Here is a 24,371-nt window from a genome sequence, read left to right as displayed (position 1 = left end):
TGTTGTCTCTCAAGTGAAGACTCAACTATAGACGGTGCAAAGATGTCAGTCGAGGTCGAAATTGAGTGTAATTTTTTCTGATTGAAAATAAACTTTTTAGATCATCAGCAAAAATATTGCAGTAATAATATTAGATCAGCCAGTGGATGTAAACGGATATTGGTGATGCATTCCTGTGTCGCATCAGTGAGGGCCAAGCGGAAGCATTGAGATGTGTATTCGTCACCCCTGATCATATGCACTGTCATATGATAACCGTGCCCCGCGGGCTTGCTTCATTGCAGGTGGAACCAGTGCGGCTATTCAGCAACGTTCAGGAGATCATTCAGCTGCACAAGTCACTCTGGAGCAACGTCATGGTGCCGGTGCTGGAGAACGCCAGGAAGGGGAGGACTCTTCTGAACCCTGTGGATTTCCTCAAAGGATTCAAAATGGTGAGGCGTCCAGCAGCTCTAAATTCAGAAACACATATATATGATACACGGGAGTCTGGGAAGGATCAAATTATAAAACTGGTAGTATGGAAAGAAAGAAAAAAGTACCCTGTTGGAGAAGGCATGCAGGGCCTAGCAAGTGAAGAGGAAAATAACACAAGCACTGGTCTCCAGAGAAATTCTTTAATAAATTTGCCTAGGCTGGAGCAAATTAAGCAATATGTATATAACTGCATACAGTGTTATTGTACGAAAACCTAAAATTGAATGTCTTGTCTTTTTGTTAGGCCAATTTATCTGTCATTTTATGTTAGATGTTGAGAAATGTTAAGTAAGAATTTAACTTACCTTTTGCTTGTGTGACCATCCCCTACAGTTTGGAACCCTTTTCAAGCCATACATCCGGTACTGCATGGAGGAAGAGGGGTGCATGGAATACATGAGGAATCTTTTGAGGGAAAATGATCTCTTTCGAGTTTACGTAGCAGTAAGTATATATATCATTGTAAACAATCATTATTCAAGAGGAACTATAGTAATAGATGGGGATGTCCTGTGTACTTGACATTGACTAATTCCAGCACAAAATGTTTACTAACATGCATATTTTTGTCTGTGCTATGGGCCAAAAAATACTACATTTCTGTGCTTCCTCGAATTCTCGCATTCTCCAATTTCTCTATGGGAGCTTGTGTTACGGGCATAAGCCGACCATAACACACGCCCCTATAGAGAAATTAGATATTGTGTCAGTCCCAGCACCTCGTGGCAGGGACCTCGGGGTGCCTGCCATAAGGTGCAGGGATTAACAGGGGGGTACCATAGGTGCCCACTCGGCCCCCAACCGGAGGCCGCAAGGGAAAAGGGGCCCTGCTAGGTGCCCTTAAACACGCTTTCCGACAGGCTCTCCATGTCGGAAACCCCATCATGGGAAACGTGCCGGAAACTGCATCGTAATCTGGACGGCGTAAAATACCGTCCATATGGATTATGGGCCGGCACTGACTGGCCGATGGGCTCCTTGAGCCCATTGGAAGCCAGCCGGAATGACTGGCCGGTTTCAATTCCGACCGGCTGTATTGTAATCAGCCGGTCAGAATTAAAACAGACCATGTCGGTTGTAAAGTCTCTGACCTATGGTCGGAGATTTTATGACCAACATCGTAATAGGCCCCTTAGTGTTGATGAGAACTGTTTTTAAGATGGATGATGTGCCCCACTAGAAAGCAGAGTGAACAAAAATATGTAAAAGTGTGTAATTCCACCAAAATTACAGTCAGAAATAAAATGACATCGTAGACTCCTATTTCCCCAACCTTGAAATCACTGGTTGGGACCTCGCAGAATGTTTGAGCGAATGATAGCACGTAGAGTGACATCACATAACCTTTGATGCTGCTGACATCACAAGAAGTCACATCATGGCAATGAGTGAAGAAACCCTACCTCAGTTGCAAAATAAATAAAATAACTCCATAATCTCCTGAAATATAACCGTTTAACAAACTATTGTTATAATGCTAGAAAAAGCTAAAAATGTACATCAGAAGTAAAAAAAAATTAAATAACAGACATTTCAGATCAGTTCATGTGCCTCGTTATCAGCATGACGCCACTTTCAGGAAATTGTGGAAACTGGGATGCTGCAGGTGAAAAGTAAAATGTGGGTTGGAGTTCACAGTTGAATTAATACACAACTCACCTTAACAGTATTGTGTAATCTTTGCATTGCTGTCTTTCAGTGGGCAGAGAAGCACAAGCAGTGCAACCGCTTGAAACTGAACGATATGCTGGTGAAACCTCACCAACGTCTTACCAAATATCCCCTTCTGCTCAAGTCCATACTGAAGAAAACAGATGATTCCCAAGTGCGGGAGGCCATCCACATCATGGTAAGTAGGCATTTTTATTTTATTCATATCTTATTTTTTTAATGTGTTTGCTGTATTGCTCATTATGCTTGCAATTTGGGATGTGCAAGGATTTTCAGAACTTTAGGCAAGATAGGAAATGTTCCTGCTGGACTGCCCCCATCACCTTATCTTGTAATATGCGACTATATGGTGGAGGTGCATAAGGATATTGCCTTACTCTGCCCAGTCAAAGGAAGCAGTCCCAGATAACAGGCAACAAATCGCGATCATTGATCAGCTCACCTGCCATAGGCAATCGTGCAACATGATTTGTGCACAGTGATTTTATTGTGTTTTATGGGGCTGTCTGACAGGTTTGATAAACACTGGCTTGAGTTGGCTGTCGGTATTTTGCAGAATGTAAAGCAAAGAGATTTTGTTGTTCTGGAGGTAGTAGAATCAAATATTCCACATAAAAACACACTCATTATAGTAGCAGATGTGGCGTGTAACATTAAGATATATAGCTGGTTATGCGCCTGTGAGATTATGCCATGTTGACATAGCATTATATATGGGAATAAGGTACCCCTGCTGTACATTATTAGGATATTTCAAATCACTTAAATCACTGTGGATTTCCGTGACCATATAAATGTATGAGGCCGAAGGTCGAGTTTCTTTATAAGGTCATGTACCTCCAAGCGTACTTGGAATATCCTTATAATGTAAGGCAAGAGGTACTTTATTTCTTAAACTATGTCACCATGTCGCACCATCTCTTTTCAAACAAACAACTTAAAATCCTTTTAAACACACCCGAAAATCGTTGAGATAATTGTTGCAAAAAGATATTGGAATCAATTTAATACAAGTCGGATATAAAAACAAAATTCTGTATCTCGAAATATCTTCCATTATGTTCAGTGTCCTGCCTTTCCCTTTGTTTTCTGGCTTTCTCGGCTTTCTCAGCTGGTATTGTGACTTCAGAACACAAGTTAAAAAAGTTATTACAGTTGAGTAGCCACGTCATTACTTCATTACCGGGGGCTAGGTGTGTCACACATCGCCTGTAGTAGGGACATTAGAGACAGATTTTAATACAGTTATCGCAGGATCCCATTTATTAACCACATTATTAGCACCTCAAGCTAATTTGTAATGTGTTCATTAATGCAGCTCTTACCTTGCTTCACGAACATATGTTTATATGGAAAATAACAAGGGGTTGAGGTAAGAGCTACATTACCCATAGCAGTTGGCCTGGAAATGTATAGGCTACTGCCCGGGCGTATTGTAAAGGCTGCCTGTGTAGGTCTATATCGCCTACTCGTAGGCAGTCCAGGTGGAAGGCTTTTATTTTTCTCACAGTCAATTGGCATCATAGAGACCAGTTTAATAAAATAACAGTGTGGGTGTTGTTCCTGTACAATGACCTACCCTTCACTACCTCAAGAACTATGCAGACGAGCATAGGACCCGGACACCCCCCATCTCGCCCCTGCTCCCCCAAAGTACCCACAAAGGAACCTCACTCCTGATGTGGGAAAAACAGGCCATGTTTAATACAATAATTATTCACAAACATGACAATCAAATATCATTTGACAATTTTAGGTTATGAATTTAACACCACATGTATTTCAACTTCGTGTTCATACTTCACAACCTAAATATTAATCTATACCAAAGTACCCTCCAGCACCAAGGGGGCCTCCAGGCTCGCGTCCCCGCAGTTTGAGAACCACGCAAGGCGCAACCCACCTGCGTCCATGAGTGGTGAGCCCCCAAACCCTAGATCCTTGTCCGTGTATTACCGGGGGCCCACCCCTCGCCACCAGGCTGTTCAAGAAGGCTCGTGTGACCTGTCGCCCTTGCCTCCCCAACAGCCGGTGTCCCCATTCTCCCTGCGGAGAGCTTACCATCTCTCCCCTCAATGCTGGGTTCAGGAGTATGCCAACAGGCCTCCTGTTGTCTTCAATTACAACCCTGTGACCTCTATTCCGCCACTAGGGTGACCAGGGGCCATAGGTCCTTCACCCTCCCCACCAAAGAAAAGGTTCTGCACAAAAGACCAAATGCCTTTGATCCATAAGTCCGTGCCGATGTCCGATAAGTGTACCCCGTCCGAGTGAAACATCTGCTCGCCGGAAATTAGTCTATGAGGAATGTGACACAGACTGCCCGATACTGAGCACAGCCTAGCCAGTTCCCCATTCAGGCGCCTCACTGACACGTTCAGGGCTCGTGATCTGACCCCTCCCGACCAAACCCGGCGGGGGATCATGCACGACCAAGCAATCCTGGCCTGCGGGAATGTCCTCCCTAGCCAAGCAAATTCCGTCAGGAAATCCTCCCTAACCGCCATGCGGCCAAGATCCACCATGTCATTTCCTCCTACGTGCAGAATGATCAAATCCGGGGACGGAAGTCCCTCGCGTTTCTGAGTCTCCACAACTAGCTGGCGCAACTGCCGGATCTTCAAGCCACCGACGCCTCGCCACAAAAAGGATGCCCTCTTCAAACCGTCTCTGCCGCAGCCGAACCGTGGCGCGCCGCACGAATGAATGCCCCAGCACCCAGATCACTTTTGTCGACATACTAATAATTGAGGGAAAAGAAAGCATGTCAGCATACGAGAAACCTGCCTCAAATTTCTGTCACAGCAACTCTGGTCGCACATAGCGTTTGAAGCATGATGATGTCCAGCGCCCCACTTTCCTCACCGCCACAGCCGGTAGCCCCACTCCAGCTGCGAGGGTTGCTGCCCCTATCCTAAAGGAATGTGAGGAATACCCCGTGCAGTCCAGCCCCAGAGCACCCAAAGCCTGCTTAAAGACGGCATTGAACTGAAATTTTGACAAACATGCGCCCTGTTCATGAAGAAACAGCGCCTGCCCCCTCTCGCTGGGGCGTATGGCCAAATAGGCCTCCATATTGGCTATAGGACAGGCCAGGTCGCCGGGGGCCGGTGATAAGCAAATAATGGATCCCTTCCCCAGTGGGTCAGTCTTAGAACGCCTCAAGACCACCTCCAACCTCCCTGAGACTATCCTTGTGTCCTGCCATTGCATTCCCCCTGTCTGATCCTCCCTAGATGCCCCTACCAATTCCCCTACGCGAAAGGCCCCGTAAAAAGCTAATGAAAAAACTGCCCTGAACAGAATGCACTCGTACCGTGATGTGCAGACAGCCTGCAACACTGCCAGGATGTCTCGTAACAATTGCACGTTAAGGGGCCTTCGTGTATCCTTCCTCAGCCCTTCTAGTCTGGCCCACCCAGACAGAGCCCTCCTTACCATAAAGTTAGCCCCAGGATCCTGAATCCCCGCCACCTTCGCAAAGAAGCCTATCGCTGTTACGCGCGCCCTGGCATAAGAAGCTGCCCTGCCCTGATTTCTCAATATCATTAAATATTCGCACAGCGTTCCCGCTGACAAGAGGGAGGAGCGGCGTGGGCTTGCTTGCCCCGCAAAATTCCTGTAATCCCTGAAATGCTGCTGCTAGGTTCGTCTCGTGTTGTTGCTCAAAGATGCTCCCACTAGCCCTGCTAATCCAGCACTCCAATCCTCCATAGAGAAGCTGGGAAAGCCGTCATCTGCTCGTCCGCCAGCGGATGGTACTTCCTGAAATCCTGCAACTTGAGGCGAGACAAAGCATCAGCAGCCTGATTATGAACACCTGGAATATGGGCAGCCCTGAACACCAAATTCAATTTCAAACAGGCCAAAACCAGATGTTTCAGTAACCGCAACACATGCCTACAGGAAGCCCCTTGCCTATTAATGGCTTCCACCACTGCCATATTGTCAGACCAGAAGACCACAGTTTTGTTCCTGAAAAAGGGGGCCCAAATCTCCACCGCCACCACTATCGGGAACAGTTCCAGGAAAGCAATGTTTTTTGCCACCCCGTTCTCATGCCAGGCCAATGGCCAATCACCCCTACACCATTGGGTCCCCAAAATTGCCCCGAAACCAATGCTGCCTGCGGAGTCAGTAATTAATCCCAATTCAGAGCAAGACCGTGCTGGTTCCGGCCAGATAACCTTCCCATTGAAACCCTTCAGAAAATCCTGCCAAATCCTCAAGTCTTCCTTGACCTCAGCCCGTAATCTTACATGATGGTATTTCTGTGTGAGTCCCGTCATGGCTCGCGCAATGGACCGAGAGAACGGCCGGCCCATAGGAATTATTCGCAGTGCGAAATTCAACTGGCCCACCACCACCTGGAGTTGATGCAGGGTAACTTTAGGGCCTGCCAAGGCAGCGTCTATGGCCTGGGAGAAAGCTCTAACTTTGTCCAACGGCAGCCTGCACTCCCCTGCCACAGTATCTATCTCGATCCCTAGAAAGGACAGGCTAGTCACAGGTCCCACTGTCTTCCCCGGGGCCAAGGGCACTCCCATTTCGTCAAACAACGCTACTAGCTGGCCTAAAGCCTGCCCACAACATTCGGCCCCCGGGGGACCCATGATCAAGAAATCATCTAAGTAATGAATCACCTCCCTGTGTCCAGTTCTCTCCACAAACAACCACTGAAGCATGGTGCTGAACGTTTCAAAATACTTGCAAGACACAGCGCACCCCATAGGCATGCATTTGTCAAAGTAATAACGGTGGTTAACCTGAAAACCCAATAAGTGATAATCATCTGGATGAACCGGCAAGAGCCGAAACGCTGACTCCACATCAGTCTTTGCCAACAAGGCGTGCGGCCCCAGGCCGCGCAGCTTCTGTAACGCTGCATCAAAAGAAGCATAAGTCACAGAGCACAATGCCGGATCAATGGCATCATTTATCGATGCCCCCTGCGGGGCCGATAAATTGTGGATCATCCTGAATTGCCCCGGCTCTTTTTTAGGAACCACCCCCAGGGGGGAGCACACAAACCCGGGCAAAGGAGGCACCCTAAAAGGACCCGCTACCCGCCCCAGAGCCACTTCCTTGCTAACTTTACTTGTCACCAACTCTGGGTGCGTCTGTGCTGACATCAGATTCTTACAGTAGCCCACTGGTGGAACCCCTACTGCAGGAATGCGGAAACCCACTGAAAAACCCTCATACAACATTCTGGCTGCCTTCCTGTCAGGGTACAGATTGAGCCAGAGCAACAGCTTCCCTACATTGACCGGCGTTGGCAACTCATTGTGCCGGTGGCGGTTTAGGCTCTCTCCCTTTTTCCTTGGATTTCTTAATACATTTGAACTCTGGGTGGGAAGGGTGGCCACAGTAACCGCATGCATGCTTGAACTTGCATGTCCCTGGGGCCCAGTTGCAAGTTTTTCTGTTGTACGCCCAACATGTGCCTCTTTTCTCCCCAGGCCCTCCCTGGGATGTCCGAAAGGGCTGCCTCACGGGCAATTTGTTGACACTCTCCAGCCACACGTTCACCTCCGTCTGGTCCCACCCCATATCAGGATCTTCCACTTTCGCCCACCTAAAGTCCCTGTCGTAATCTAACCATGCCACACCCCCGTATGTCACCTACACCTTTAGGATTTTATTCGCATAACAAATCAATGGAACCGCCAGTTCCGGCCTTTTTCCCAGCATTATGATGGAAAATACATTAAAGCCAAACTGCCAATTGGAAATGGATTCCTCTACCTTGGGCTTCCTATCCCTAAAGGAACCCTCCTTCTTGTCCTTGTCCCCGACGCCTTCCTCCCTTCGCTTCGGTCTGATCAGGGAGAATATGTCCACAAATTCACCCTTCCAAATCTTATCCTTCACATCCTGTGCCACATGGGCTGCCAAATTACCTCTCTTTGAAAGCACTGATTCAACACCCCGTGGTACCTTAGGTTCATTGCCATCCCCCTTAGCTGAGCCCTCCCCTGCCTTACCTGCAGAGGGCAGCTCGATTACTGCATGCGCGGGGGCCGCTTGACCCACCGCTGGTCCAAGCGCATTCGTCACTGTCTCTTGCGTCTTATTTAATAGCGCCACCTGTTTGCCCAGCTCCGTCAGAACCGCCCCCCCTGCTTGTGGCACCCATGGGGCAGTTGCTGTGTCGGTCGCTGCTGGTGCTCCAAGTTGTGCCAACAAAGTGGCCACCGTTGCCAAAATATTAGAGTGAGCAGCCTGGCCAGCTCCCACCGCCGTACTGGGCACCTGATCCCCCACTACCTCAGCTTGTCTGACTGGTAGCACTGCTGGCGGTGAGACCGCCACCGGAACCTCCGGCACCGGAGATACTCGCGGGTGGGGCCAAGGTCTTGAACGCGCCCCTAATTTCTGCCAAAATCAAACCGATATCATCCCTAGCTAACCCTGCTCCCTCTTGTGGCGTCACTATGGGCTCTGGAATTACCGGAGGAAGCACAGGTGGTGGCATAGGTGCTAGTAATGGTACTACAGGGGCAGGGAGCGCAGGTGTGGGCAAAGGAGGCACAGGAGCAAGGGGCATTGCTGGCGCAGGTTCTATCAGCCGCTGTGGTACGGCCGGCTGACACTCCTGCCCCCCTGGAACGACCCCATCACTCCCTTTCGACTCTTTCCTCCTCTTGACACCCTTTGCCTTCTTGACCAAAGGCGGAAAGGCCGCTTTCGGCGGTACTATCGCCCTTCGCGGGCGTTCCGGCGCCACCGGCTCTGTAACCCCCTCACTGTCGGACTCGGGAGCCTCCCCCCCCCCCCCCCCCCGCATCCTCCAGCGCTTCAGCCTCGCTGTCCTCATCCCTACTCATCTTCGCTAGCACCAATTTCAGTAGCTGTGCTATCTCGGAATCCCCCCCTTTCCTCTTCTGATTCCTCTTGGGAGGCATCCTGCCCCAACTGGATCTGGCCGATGAGGTACCCTGGGCGGCTCCACAACACTCCCCCTTCTCCACACAGTCACACGCGTATGGTTGCCTGGCAAACCCCCCTTCCCACCGTGCTTTGACCGCCTTAATGCGAGACCTCTACCCAATTACGAGGGGATAAAACGAAACGCGCCTAGCAAGCAGTTCTCAAAGTACTAGTAAAGCGGTAATAAACGGATTCTCAATTCCTTTACCCCCACTGCCCCAGCCTATGAGCGCTTCAATACAAATATATGCACTGGATCACGCGGGCACTCTATCTCCCCCTGATGCGTCAGATCGGATCGTACCCGAGCCCTTCCCGGCACCGATTGTGAGCTGCAACTGAATCTATTTCCCGCTCAAACGCCCGCAACACTAAACGCGCTAGACACTGCTTTCCCACCGATGCGGCGCCAGAAACGCCACGCCTGCGGACTACTCCCGCTCCCCGGCCCCGTGCAAGAAGAAAGCAGCACACCACGCTACCCAAACCCTGGCTAACTTGCTTGCCCCCCGGAGAACCAACCCACACACCTCGCCTGCAGCCCAGTTGCTAGGGGAGCAGGACCCACCAACACGCCCTGAGCCCCGTGGGAGCAGTACACCAATTTCACACTGCCGCCCGCAGAGCCCCGGCCGATGGACCCGAATCCTCACCCCTCCCAGCACCTTACCTGACCTTTTCACCGGACACCGACACCGAGCTCCGTCGCCTCCTCGAGACCCTACCAGCATGCACCGAGTAGCACAACAACCGCGCAATCCGCAGCCCGACGACCCGCCGACAAGATCCACGACCAACAGGACAAGATCCACGACCAACAGGAGGCCCCAACGATTCGCCAACCAACGCCTATGCCCCCACGATCGTCCACGCCACGAGATTCGGAGTCGTCGTCGTCTTCGCAGGAAGAGAGGATGAGTGGAGGCGAGAACCGGGCCTAAATAGCCCCTACGCCCCACCTCCACCCATCCTGACCGGAAGTGTGCGCTCGCCCAACGTTGCTTTGCCCCGGAAGAACAACCGCTGCCCGGCAGCCAATCAGGCTGCTGGCCAAGCCACCAAGGGGGGTGTGTCGCACGGGCGGGGGGAGCCGGGTCCTAAGGGCGCGCTTCCGGATGGTCGCGCTTGGCAATATGCTTTGTGGCCTTCACACAATCTGCTATTTATTTTGTGATTCCAAGGGCCATTTCACAATAACTGAAATATACTCTGTAATATCCTGAAGTACAAAAGCAGGTGTACGTACATCCACAGATAGCATGCTATTTCAAAAAACCTGTGGTTGCCATATTGATAAAACCTTGCCTGAAATATTGGCCTGGACTTAAACATTCAATTTCCCTCCCCTTTAATTCTGTTGAATAGCCCTGTCCTTCTGTTTCACCTTCTGCATGCCTCCTGGGTATACAGACTACTCTCTTCAGTCTCATGCCTGTCTGCTGTAATTCTTTCTGTGAAATGTTCTGTAAACTAACAATAGATCTCTTCATTCCATTAACCGTTTGCTTCCCATGTAACCTCCACTAATGATCACTCCTAATTCATAAATGTACTTTGAAGATACTAGAGTAGACACAAGAATAGTTTCTTTCAAAGTGCAAGCCTAGTCACCACTGGACTAGCCACTAACCCTGGGTTCCAGAGTAGCGCTTCAACACCACACCAGGGGTAGCAAGCTCTATATAAATGCAATTACATTGCAATAAAGAATATGAGAAACATTTGTTTTGCAAATTAATGACGATATGCACTTTTTTAGTTCTTCAGAATGTTAGTGAATTTCACCTACAATGTTGATACATTGGTTCTCTTTCTTTACATAATGGACATGATCTGGGTTTTCATCAAGAGCATTTTAATCCGGCTGCACGGGGCGATGTGAGAATGCGCTTGTATTCTCCTTCCAGTGTGAGGAGTGCAGTGCAGCAGGTCTGCTTTTATTGAGCCAGGGTGTGTGTCTTGTTCTAGATCACCTCAGTGGAGCGCTTCATCAACCACGTCAATTCCAGAATGCACCAGCGCCAGGAGCAGCAGAGGCTTGTAGCCATCACCAGCCGCATCGACTCTTATGAAGTTGTGGACAGCAGCACTGATGAAGTGGACAAGGTAAACAAACCATAACATTAGGGCTACATTTCCAGCAGCCCCCAGCTTCCCGCAGCTGCCCACCTTTGCTAGCGTCCTGTTTCTGATCAATTTCCTTTGTTTTCTCTGGTCAGATACTGAAAGAATTCTGCAGGTTTGATCTCACCGCCCCCATGATGGGCACGTCCTCTGAAGATACAAGACAACTTATGTTGGAAGGAAGCTTGAAAATGAAAGAAGGCAAAGACAGCAAGGTAAAAGCCTTAAGCCCCACATCCTTTTTGATAAGATTTGTATGATTGAAGGCCTGCTAATGCACTGGATAGTTGTGTTTTCAAACCAGTAACCAAAACACAATAAATCTGCAAATTCAATATCCTGAGAATTGTGGGCAAGATGTACGTACCTTTAGAATAACTTCCCCTTTTTTTCCTTTTTTTTATTGCTATTTGGTAATAGGTATTGTAAATGTGTGAAATGTTTATTGTTTAATATGCAATTCCTAGTGGGTCACAAATCTGCATACCCCATTAATATTAATGAGGTAGGTCGCAATTTGCGACCCATTCGGAATCGCAGCCAGCCACAATCATGTCTGTTTGCTTTTTTTCAACACAATTTTTTTTTTTTTAATGCAACCCATTTTCCTTAAAGGAAAATGGGATGTGTTTAAAAAGAAAAAAATAAACTGACGTCTCATATTTTAAGAGAAATTATTTTTTCAACTTTCCCAAATGGGAAGGGGTCCCAAAGGGACTCATTCCCATTTGTGAATGGGTTACCACCACTTTTAAAATGGTGGAAAGGTATAACTGTTTGAATTTGCCCAAAAGATAGCCTTTTCAAATACGGAATTGCAAATGCAAATTAATATTAAATTACCAAATCGCATTTTGTACATTTGAAAAAGCATTTTTCTGGTGTCAAACGGCCAGATTCTGCAAATCAGGCCATTTGCGATTGAAAAAATGCTTTGTGCATCTGGCCCTATGTCACCAGGTTTCAAACATAAAATCGAATACTGTTGATAGTAAAAAATCCCTCCTTTTGTCGGAAATTGATTAGTTCGGTTACCAAAAACATTGCCACAGTGTTGTCTAGATAAGTAAAAAATGTAGAATTTTGTTGGGGGGGGAGTGAAAAAAAAATAGTCACTGTGTCCCAGGCATCATGAGACCATATTATTTATGTCCATGCCCATGTTAATACAGAATGTAAGCTCTGGTTTATTTGCAGTTATGAATGAAGGCAATTGCATATTTTGGGTACCGCCTCTGCTGCCACCGTGAAATCTTTTCTTGACATAGGCCACCAGCTGTTGCCAAAGTGTTGTGAAGTAATTGCAGTTTTCCCTTCTCCATTTTCGCGCATAGATGGATGTTTACTGCTTCCTTTTCACTGACCTTTTCCTAATCACGAAATCTGTGAAGAAAGCCGAGCGGACCAAAGTCATCCGGCAGCCTTTGTTGGTGGATAAAATTGTCTGCCGAGAGCTCAAAGACCCTGGTGAGTGTCCCCAGATCCACAGACTAATCCTTTTCTTATTGCTCTGGCACTCGGCAAACAGTGGATGACAATTCTTCCATACGTATGTTAACTTGTGAATTCTAATTAAATGGTCGGTCAACCAAGGAAGTGCATTTTTTTTTTTTCTTCCTAGTTAAATTAAAATGATTGTTTGCACCAGACAATCGGTCATTTTTCTATTTCAAGAACACTTTCACTATACGCTTCCTAGTGTGTGTACGCTCTGTAGAAACCATGTGTTCATGGCATCCGCTGTGGCTAGGCGTGTGTCTAAGCAGCCCAGATTGAGCCTCTCATCTGACATTTCACACAGTGACTAGCCAGTACTAGGCTCCCAAGATGTGAATATCGACCTCGAATCTGGGGAACCTGGTTCGAGTCTCTGCAATGACGCCGAACATCCTGTGATTCTGGGCAAATCACTTAATCTCCCTGTGCCTACCAAAAAAATGTATGTGTCCTCATGTAACACAACTGGTGCTATGTAAAGCGCTCTGATACCGGGTCAAGTTTGCGCTATATAAAACTAAGTTTAAAAATAAAAAAAAACGTGGCCCGCTAGGCCTGAACCACCGAGCCTTTGACGCACCCTAATGGTAGTACCCTTGTTCTGCTACAAAGATTTTTTTAATTCCTTTTAAACAAATCTGGGGCTTTTGTAAAAAAAAAAAAATAATAATAATCCTTGAAAGCTGGCGAGATTAAGCACTTGAAGATAGCCAAATGTGTTAGGAAATTCCTCTTAAGTTTTCCTTTGTTCACCACAACTTTTGTAGAATATTATCTGTAGAAAATGTATGTGTGTAATTTAGTCAATTAATACAGCAATACAGCCAAGAAATGCAGCTAGATTTCTTGGCTGTATTGCTCGATTAGTTGACTCATCGAAAGAATAAAAAAGAAAGAAAGACATAAGGAATCAATACAAAAATCTTTGTTGTTTAAACCTCTCAGTACAGTCTATCTATCTATCTATCTATCTATCTATCTATCTATCTATCTATCTATCTATCTATCTATCTATCTATCTATCTATCTATCTATCTATCTATCTATCTATCTATCTATCTATCTATCTATCTATCTATCTATCTATCTATCTATCTATCTATCTATCTATCTATCTATCTATCTATCTATCTATCTATCTATCTATCCCTTTAGTGCACCACATTAGGGATGTCCTGATTGTATGTGTATGTATGGTTTATGTCTGTTCTTCCCAGTCCTTTCATTGAAAGACATTTGCAGAAGAGGTCTTGTTTCTGACATGTTTTTGCTTCTTGAAGGGTCCTTCCTGTTGATCTATTTGAATGAGTTTCGAAGTGCTGTTGGTGCATACACCTTCCAGGCGAGCGGGCAGTCGTTGTGTCGAGGATGGATCGAAGCACTTTACAACGCACAGGTACATCTTGACGAGAAGCCATTGTCTGCTATTTGAAGTGATGTACTGTTTGTGCACCAACCAATTCCGAAGGGTGTCTGGGAAAATCAATGAGGTCAGGGAGGAACCACATGATTAATAAAACAACATCCTCTCAGAATAGGTTCGGCAGAGGGAGAAACTAGAAACATGTAGCAAATCACAAGTTTTAATTCTGTGAAATAAGCATGGATCTTGCCACCAATGTACAGTGGGATGTTTTACAAACTTTAAAACTTCAAGTACCTTCCTTCCAAATATTCTATTGTATGTGTGGCCTGCTCTTATTGTACATATAAAACTATCCGGTCATTTGATTTTCAGCCTCAAAGGTGAAAGGGCATGAAAGAATTGAGGTGGATGGAATGATGGGAGTATGTTAGGATGAAAAGATCAATTCTAGGAAGGGTCAGATGTAGTCGGTTTACTCTTTCTGTGTAATTGGAGGTTTTGTTCTAAGTAGGGGCATTTTAATTTTCTGGCTCCTCCCTTGCTGTGTGTCCAATGTTATTTCTCGCAAATGCCTGTGAATTGGTTTTAAGGCAACAAACGTGGCTCTATATAAAGGAAACCATTAAAAAATATAATCTAGTTAACAGCATCTGATGCCAAAAAAGTGTCAATTAATGGAATGTATTTTAGATTGCTCCTTCATTTTGATAAAATCTTGATTATTATTAGATTTTAGGGCTCCCACAGTGATTAAATATTTTATCCTATGTAATTCCCTGCAGTGGTGACCCCACATGAGGTCGGCCTTGTCAGAAGACTTGTACAAATGTGTAAACAACCTGCTTTGAAAACCATGATACGTGCGGTCTGAACTGTTTTAGGATTAAACCCAATCATAACGCGTCTTCTGTCCGTTGCTTAGAACCTGCTCCAGAGACTCCGCCTCCAGGAATGTCAGCGCAGCCAACAGCAAATGCAGCAACTTCAGGAGGAAGAGGAGGACATGGAGAGCGGGACCTCAGCCGCCAGCTCCCCCACCATCCTGCGAAAAAACAGCAACAGCCTGGACTCGCACCAGAGGTAGGCCCCGCTCCAAGCCTTCCCGCTAAAAACTGAAGGGAAAATTGGGCTTCCACCCTATGAAGGACGCCTTGCTTCAGTTAACGTTTGGGTGGGGGGAGAGGCTTTAAAATGTTATGCCTAAAAGTAGTTCTGTGTTTTTGGACTTCAGAATTTTTCCATGTCTAATATATTCGTGTAAGTGAATTCCAAGATAAAAAAAACACATGGAAGTGGCGTGGAGCGGTTCTCTTCTGCTCTTCAGCAGGGTGGGCGCCATGCTTTCCACCTGCGTCTCACTGTCCTGCTCTTCCCCGGATGGTTAGGCGTGGTTCGCCTTGCTCTACCCATCAGCTTTCATTACTCTGTTGGGCTTAGGGGGTGCCTTAGCAGTGCCCGGTACTACCAGTTCTTCTCTCTGTGGTGACTGCCAGTCCTTACAACTTTCCTATTGCAGCTCTGTCTTTTCTCTCCCTCTGTGAGAAGTGGCGTGAGGCCACTGGGCACGGATGCTCACCACCATCATCCTCAAACCTAGATTTCATCATAATGTATCACTGCAGAAGGGACCAGACAGGCAGTCGGCCGGCTCCATCCTGCCCCGTGCCTCCCTTATCCAACTCCAACCCTTGACCCATCCCACCCTGGAATTAGTTAACCCCGACCTCTGCATCACCAGGGCTGATCCCAGCATCAGCCAGCCATAGCTTTACATTAGCTAGTCCCACTTGACACTCAAGACCACCATGAACAACCCTGGCCAAGCGTGCACCAGCGAACTGGCCATGAGCCTGACCTGCCTCCGCCCTGACCCAGGCTTACATTCACGCCTTGTCACTCCATCCGAGATGTTTCCTATAAGCTCTACGGTTCCTGCACCACACCGTTTCCCTCGGTTGATTCCCCTCCGATGGGCTGGACCAAATTCCCTTCAGGTGGCGGATGACCAAAGCTGTGACTGACCCTGGAAATAAAAGCGTTATTGGCTGAATGGAGAAATGGGGCACGCAGAGAACGAGATCAGGGGCAGCAGTGTGATGGCAAAGATAACTCCAGGAGCAAAGAACCAGCGCGCTTCTCCAAGGTTGCCATGACAGAATGATGAACATACGGGTCTTCATGGTTCTGAAGTCCCGCTAGAGAAGAAGCTAGCAGTCCGAAGCAGGCAACCTCGTTAGCTATTGCTTTGTCTTAAAAGAAGTCGCGTTTCTGCGGAATGTGAATGAAGGGCAGTGCAGGCTTCTTTGCATGAGCATGACTTCTGTAGTAGGGTGCCTGCAACGGGCTCGGGAATCCCATATCTAACGCACGTTTGTCTGGAGCATGCAGCCGGGCAATCTGTTGGAAGATGGAGACCAAGAAAAAAGGAAAGTACATGATTTACCCGTTACATTGGATTTGCAACTTGATGTGTGTTAAACAGACAGACGCAAGCTTTACGTGCTGCTGCCATCTGGTGGTATTTTTCAGAATAGATTAAAAGCTTAGAAAAACACTTCTGGTATCGGATCCATTGTGGCACCCCCATGAAATGGAGATGATTTTAACATTCTTTAGATTTCTTTGTCCCCTTTTCGTTTGTAGCAGCAATGCTCCGTGATTCATTTTCGTTAAAGTCCTGCGTTGCATGCTGAAAGAACATCTTTTATGCTCACTAAGCAAAGACTTTTTCGTAAGGTGCACAATTAGGATGCCTTCCACATCTGCACTGATTCCGTTTTTCTTGAACGGTGCAAGAGCTTTTGGCACTGCTGACAAAGGACGATTTGCAGTTGATGCACCTTTCTGCCCCTTAAGAAAAAAAAAGCCATATTTGCATCTTCTAGCTACGATCTGGTGTACCTCTCGCCCTCTACTGGTAGCGCCGTAAGGCACCCTCCTGCAAGCTTTGAGCTTTTATTATCCCCCCCCCTTTTTTTTAAGCACACTCACAATGAAGGAACTTGCCTGTCTGATTGCAGAATGTACTTGCAATGGCTATGATTAAAATGTCTCTTCTTTAGCTGAGGAGTTGCAATTTTTTCTACCGATACGTGAAAATGTAAATGTTTTCCGTCTAGAAACTCATTAATAATGTTAGCCAATTAAATAGACGCAAATGAAAAAGCCCACCAACATGTAATTGCAAACAAGTAATGCCATCTACCTTTTCTTTCAGCCCGTCTGGCAGTTCTACGGAGACGATATCTGTCGTGGTCATTGATGCTAGTGAAGAATTGTCTTCCCCAGAGGTTGAGAGAGGACCGTTCGGCTCTCAGTCCGATGAGACCTCGATCAGCACCACGGCTTCTTCCAGCACTCCCACCAGGGAGATGTTCGACAGCGGCGAGACTCCTGAGGCTCACACGGCCGCTGTAGACAGCCACTGCTTGGCCTTGGAGCCCGAAGGCTGCAGGTCCTCTTCCATTGACAGCGCTTACGGAACCCTCTCCCCTTCTTCCATTGAGGAATTTGCAGAGCAACAGCAGCAGGAATCCGCAGAGGACGACAGGGAGTCCACGCATTCGCAGCGCTCTTCGTCTCCCAAGATCCGCAGGCGGACCCCTGTGCAGCTCCTGTCATGCAAGTCTAAAGTCCTGAAGTCCAAGTCTGAGGCCAATCTTCTGCACTTAGTCTCTGTTTCCTTAGAATCCTGCGTCACCGAGGAGTCCCAGCTCCTGCAAAGCAAGAGTTTGAGTGAACTTTACTTCTCTCCAGCTGAGGCACGCTTGGCGTGCGAGGACGAAGATGAGGAGGCCACGCAGTCTGCACTCACCAATGGGTTTCCAAGAACTACCAGTGCGGTGGACAGCCAAGTAGACCCTGAAACTGAACAGGTTGTGAAGCCCAGGTCCCAGTCAGACTGCACTGGTACCAAAGTAGACCCTTCGTTAAGTAGTTGCAGTAGCAGCTCCTCGGACCTGTCTGAAGTCGAGGACACAAGGTTTGTCAAAAGTACTGTTTACACAACAAATGACACAAATACACAAAGTGCACTAGCTGAAAGCGGACAACTCCTTAGCAGTTTTAAGTCTGAGGGGTTGGGCGTGACCGTGAGGGCTCACAGTAGCTCTTTCACGGAGCAGTATGTTGTGGCTGGAACAGACTCAGAACTGGCTGCAAATTCCAGACGGACTATGTCAGAACCACAGGCTGCACAACACAGGAAGCTCACGTTAGCACAACTGTACAAGATCAGAACCACTCTTCTCCTCAACTCCACTCTGACAGCCTCGTAAGTATCTTGTTTCTTAAACCGCTCTGCTTTCATCAACTTAGTGCATGGTGGTTTTGTAAACTTTCCCTATTGCTTATATGCATCGTGTCCATGTTGCTGTAGGCTTCTATGCGTTTTACATGTTGTGAAAACTGAAGAAGAAAACCATGAAGGCGAATGGGGATAGTACTGGTGCACACCAAATGATTTTCAACTAAACTCTGTTTATTGCATGGGTACTCCTAAACACTTGCCGAGGGGCCACAACTTATGGTCTGTGGTGTGACCGAGGGCAGCACTGTGGCGGTAATGGGTCCTGGTGGGTCAGGCATTGTATAAGGAGGTCTAAAAAAAATTGAACTGGCGATTATTCATTTGCACGTGAACTAGAGTAAAGTGCTGCAGGACGCCACAGTAGCCACTTCATTTGACCTGCAAATAAATGCTTGCCCGTTTATTTGCCATTTTTTCTGAATATTAGTGCTCGGCAAGTAAACAGCAGCTTGTGCTACTGTTCACCAGGAGGGACACATGTGAAGGTCAAGAGGGCAGCAAGTGGTCCCTGGGCCATACTTAGAGTATCACTGGTTTATCGTGTCAAAGCCTAAAAAGCCCTTCCCTTTCCTCCTAAAGCAAAAGGATATTTTGAGTAATGTCAATTTACCTTCAAGGTTCTTGTAGAAGTTGGTTGTGCTTTGGCCCTAGGGTTGCCAACTGGCCATTTTTAATATCAGCCTGGCATGTATTTTTGTATGTCCTTTCCAGTAAACAAATCTGAAAAAGCAACACTTCTGATATTTTTTTACCGTTTGAACGTGAAATTGAGCAAATCATGTTTAAGAATTATGACCTATTTGCCAGCAGAGGAAAGCCGATTAAGTCTATTGTTTTAAATGGGGGTCTAACTATTCCTCTTTTCCTTGTTTGTTGCAGGGAGGTATAAGAGGTGGAAAGTATATACACTCCCCAGGATCCAGGCACATTTCAAGAAAGGAAAGGACACTGTAAATGTTTTAAATCAACGTAGCAGACCGGCCCAAGGCATTGGTACATTTCCGTCTGCCTACGCTGCCGAGGACCTTGTTTTGGCGATGTAAAATAGAGGCTTTGACCATTGCTTGTATGTATGGACCTTTAAAAATATAAATATATATAAATATAACAATATAAATATTAACAGATGTATTTCAGTTCAGGAATCTGAACTGAGCGAAGCAAAAAACTTCGGCAGGGAACATTGAATTTCCCAGGACTCTGTGTTACACAGAGCTTGATTATTTGCACTTGGAGCAACTAAAGAATGAGTGAACAAGACTTGCAGAGAGCATTTGGAGCAAAAGTCATAAATAAGGCAGAGGCCAGCTGCTTCTTGGAGATACCTGGGGACTACTGAACTCTAAAGAAATCATCAGCCAGGATCCAAACCTTTGCAGTTTCCAATATTGCAGAACAAACGTGCCATCACCGAGGAAACGTATGGCTGTGATAACGGGGTCCAGGATTACTCAATGGACCACTTTATTATTAGCAACTTCACAAGGCCTTTGCCACTAACCATTCCGTTTAGAAAATGGTAGCCGTCTCCTCTGCTTAGTTTAAAGCGTATTTAGGTTTGAAAAGATGTACTAAAAGAGCATGTCCAAAAATAAGTAATATTTATGTCGATGGCTGTAAGTTGGATGTCATTGGGGAAATCCACATGGTGCTGGTCTTTCCAAAGTTTACTGAACATATTCACACTGAGTCCAATACTTGTAGAGTGGCTACCAGGATGGATGATCTATGTGACTCAAAAATGCCAATTGAGTTTTTTTGTTTTTTTAAAAAAAATAAGTGAGAGACAGGACTGAATTTTCTCTGTAAGTAAGAATAGCGTTTGTGCAATGTGCTTCTTGAACGGATGAGTATGGTTACAGAAAGTGTTAAGGCTGGTTACCTAAAAAAACAAAGTTTACGGATATTCGGCCAATGTAGGTCCCTTCTTTACTGACACAATTTTTTTTGGGCTTTGTAAAAGACTTGTGTAAGTACTGCGGATGACGTGTCCCAGTTTGGTGCATTTTATTTTTCTGCATGACCTAAGAAAAGACGTCAAATGGAGGTTGTTAAGGGGAAGAGAAAAAATGTCCCCTTCTGTAGCCATGATGGAATTATTCTGTGCCAGGTGGAAACATTATTTTAGATGTTTAGTCTATCCAGGGCAGAAGCTTCCATTGCAGAACTAGTGGAACAAACTTCATAGACATAAGGGAGTGAGAAATAAAGTATTTTCACAAGTGTTCTTTCGTTCAAGGTGGAAATTGTGCCCTGGCTTCAAAGGGGTTAGGCGTCTGAAAGCTTATGCAAGTTAAAAATACACATTCTGTTACTGTAGGAAATATGCTGTTTCACACATGAAATATATTTTCTTTAGTAATACTCGCGGTATCTGAATGGCTGTTAGATGGCGGCAATATTTTTGTAAAGAAACAGCAAGAATTTGAGGATGCTCTTCTGTATTATGCTGATGGTGCTACTCAGCAACTCTTGGTACATTATTTAACAATTCCAAAATAGAAATGGACATTGATTATTAAATTGCACATATATATTTACGTACATTTCAAATTGCACATTGTGATATCCTAGGTGTACAGTTCATCTTGACCGTGGTCATAACAATAGTTTGTTTAAATATCTATGCAGACATTTCAGGTGTTTGGTACAGTTATTAGTGTGTATTTTGGAAGAACATTCTGCTATCAGCCCTCAAAAGTTCACTGTGTGACAGCAAGCTGTTTTGTCAGGGATTACCAAAAATCATGAGGAAATGGCTGCACAAGCAACTTATTGATTTTCAAATAAGCTATCCCAAAATCATGCAGCAAATAATATGGCTGTTGTTAACTCTCTATCACAGGCCAAGTTCACAACAACCACTGCTCACTTCATTGTGTGCAGATCCGATAAAGCACTACTAACATTAAATGACCATAAACCTGTCCTGTTTCCTTCACTATCTGTCTATGGGTTTCAAACCGCTTTAAAAAGCAAAGACAAAACACTTTTTCTACTTCTTAAGTTGTGTGGTGACAAGGGGTAGTGAAGTCATGAGGTAACCCTACACCTTCATTGGGTGACATTACCAAAGCACCCCTGTTCCATCCTTTTTGCCCTGATCTACCTCTTCCGCTACCTGGTTGTCTGCCTTACACAAGCTCCACTAAATAAAATGTTGTCCTACCAAGGAGAAAGATGTAAGTTGCAGTTGGCACTCCTCAGAGACCTTCATCTATGTTGATGTGGAATGAGCAGGATTTAACTCCCCTCACATGAATCACTCTGAATTTGGACCATCTCTGAGTCCCTGTAGCATCTTTGATTTTCATCACAACTACTTACCTGAAAGATACCTCACTCCTTGTCAATGCTGAGCATTGAGGTTGAAAGTTTGTTCTACAAAATAGGCGTAAAAATACAAATCCTAAAACTCATTTCTTTGAGAACAAAATTAGAATAATTATATTAGAACAAAAGAAGAACTGAATTGTGTAATTATACAATTGGGTGTTTCCTGATTAGCTTTTAATTAGTATCGTTCCTTCCTTTTCTAAAAACTAATCTTTTCAGCTAAAATGACATGCGCTTTTTGGCAGACAAAACTCATCAAAATGAAACGAGGAGAATTCATATACTTTCTGTCTCCTGGAGCAAAGTCCTGTGTGTTTACATATATCTTTCTAACCATTCTCTTATTGCTTCTTGAAAAGCAGCATTTTGGAAATCGACCCCAGTTGCATACCTCTGGTGACCCACTCAATCAGCTGTGATTGACAGCAAAGGTAGGATTTCCAGCACTCTGCTTAGAAAATGGCACCATCCTGCTATCAAAAAAGTGCAGTTTCACAAAAAGAACACAAATACAGTTAATTTGCGAAAGAAGTGAACTAGCATGTTGTCTGACATTGCAGATGAGCAAACTGGTCACCAACCTATTTTAGTCATCATTATGAGAAGCTCACTGTTCACGGAGTGGATGGTAACTTATGTTAATAGCTAAATCAGGAATTGTATGTGTTTTGCTGGAATAGGACAGTTTTGACTTTCTCACCTGTATCAAAACATGCAAAATGCCTGGGTTGAAAACAAAGCTCGAAAATGGCAATAAGCATTTGGGTGTCAGTGTGGAAACGCCTATTGATGCAGGTTATTTCCTGGTTCTCAGGGGCATACTTGTAATAGGCCAGTATACTTCCCTCCCCTGAAGTACTGATACATCAGGATGGAGAAATAGCTATGCAGTATTCCCGTGTGACTCGGAATGCCATTAGAGGCCTAACTACTCTATTTTCACAGTCACTTTGTTTTTTTGTTTTTTTAATCTAATTGGCACCCCGTTCCTCTTACACCCTGAATAACAGAAAAAGTATTTCTGTAATTTATTGTTGACCTTAGTCACATCTAAGAGACACAGAAAATCGGTAGGTGTGTGCACACTTTTGTTTTTTGTTTATTATTACAAAAGTACTGTTTTACTCTGTACTAGAATCACAATTGGCACTTATGATAATGTCTCACTTCAGACCAGGGCATCACACTTGTTACCTTGTATTTTGATTAACTTGGTATACATGTCTTCCTAGCTCACAGAAGTTGGATTTTATTCAACTAGCAGCAAAAAATAAAATTGCACAACTTTGTTTTGTGTGAAAATAAGTCTTGCACCGAAGGCCTACTAGTACCATGTGGACCCCATGCTTTCGCGCTGTCTGCACATATTCCTCATCGGCATCTCAAAATGCAATCTTGGCATGCCATTACGAGTTACTTTTAAGTTGCCTAATTCAGATGTGTAGTTTAATGTTAAATATTAGAAACGTGACGTTTTTTGTGTATAAAGTTGCAATATTTATTAAGCTTCTGTTTTATAAATTACTTATGTACAGTTTTTTTTTCCAAAGCATTAACTGTAAATTTTTCTATGCCAGTTGTGTATTAATTTGGTATGTACCGCAGTATGCACGGTTGGTGAAATTACACAAGTATTTCATTTTGGTCGCTCGTTTAGCTACTGCGCCATGTTCATTTAATACTAATATATCAGCATTGTACCTAACATTGTACACATTTCCACTTTGCAGCCCCATTACAAGAGAATTAAAAAAAAAAGAACAATTTATTTTTCTCCTGGTGTAGTATCTTGATCTTCCCTGAAGATGACGTTGTACTGTGAACGCTGTGTTTTAAATGTGTTTCCCATCAAACCTACAATCTTATGCACATGATGATTTACAAAAAGTTTTCATTTAAAGTACTATCAGTTATGAAGGCGAGACTACAAATCCAATGAATATGATGCAAAAAAAGAAGTATTTATACATTTAAAAACAAAAGATTGTGCTTTGGGGATTCATTTTACTCAAAGCATCCATTTTGGAATCTCAGCTCCCTTGCTTTCCAGTTAGACAGTCTGGCTTCAAATTCTGTTCATTTTGGTGCAAATCAATGCACACATTTGAATTCACTTTTAGTTGCACATACTCCGACTTAAACACACACTACTAATGCAACACATTTCTCCCAAAAGCTCACGTAGCAGTGGTAGGCCAAAGGCACAGAGGGCCCTATCGCAAGAAAGGGAAATGCAGCCCCAAGGCCCTGGGTGAGTATGTGGATTTGGGGGGCCCCCTAGGGACCACCCAAAGGTGCAAAGCCACCCTTCGTCCTCAGGTCCAGAAACAACGTGAGACCAACACTGGAGCACAGAGAGAAAGGAAGTTTATTTTAATCTCATGAGCGAGAGAGCATCAGCAACAGACACCCGTAACTGTTTGAGGAGGCAAATCTGAACACAGCAGAGTCTTCATAGTTCTTATACCCTTAACCCCCCCCCCTTCCCTTTGCGCGTGAGCTGAACAAAGAAGAAAAAAAGTCAGATGTGTACGCGAAAAACACATCAGCAGATGCTCCATGTGACGGTTGAATTATCGCCACAGGCATACGGAGAAGAACGTAGCTTTTGGCACAATCTGAGAAACTTCCTGTTTCGGGAGGTCACAAATGAGTCAG

General features: G+C 45.3%; 1 protein-coding gene across 8 annotated transcripts in view; it reads left to right on the top strand.

The window, feature by feature from the left end:
* PLEKHG5 (pleckstrin homology and RhoGEF domain containing G5) overlaps positions 1-20,604 on the top strand; it is a 1,098,541-nt gene extending 1,077,937 nt beyond the window's left edge. For all 8 annotated transcript variants that reach the window (XM_085608897.1, XM_085608896.1, XM_085608900.1 and 5 more), the window contains 10 exons: positions 285-434; positions 811-921; positions 2,177-2,326; positions 11,050-11,187; positions 11,301-11,420; positions 12,540-12,672; positions 13,983-14,098; positions 14,991-15,148; positions 17,286-18,341; positions 19,257-20,604. In XM_085608897.1, the coding sequence (XP_085465023.1) occupies positions 285-434; positions 811-921; positions 2,177-2,326; positions 11,050-11,187; positions 11,301-11,420; positions 12,540-12,672; positions 13,983-14,098; positions 14,991-15,148; positions 17,286-18,341; positions 19,257-19,266 (2,142 nt within the window). In that variant the 3' untranslated portion in view covers positions 19,267-20,604. The remainder of the gene's footprint in view (positions 1-284; positions 435-810; positions 922-2,176; positions 2,327-11,049; positions 11,188-11,300; positions 11,421-12,539; positions 12,673-13,982; positions 14,099-14,990; positions 15,149-17,285; positions 18,342-19,256) is intronic.
* Positions 20,605-24,371: the final 3,767 nt, after the last annotated feature.

Source organism: Triturus cristatus, chromosome 1_2 (genome assembly GCF_964204655.1).
Source record: "Triturus cristatus chromosome 1_2, aTriCri1.1, whole genome shotgun sequence".
Classification (NCBI taxonomy): domain Eukaryota; kingdom Metazoa; phylum Chordata; class Amphibia; order Caudata; family Salamandridae; genus Triturus; species Triturus cristatus.
Note: the sequence above shows the minus strand (reverse complement) of the source record. Positions and strands in the feature narration are given on the sequence as shown.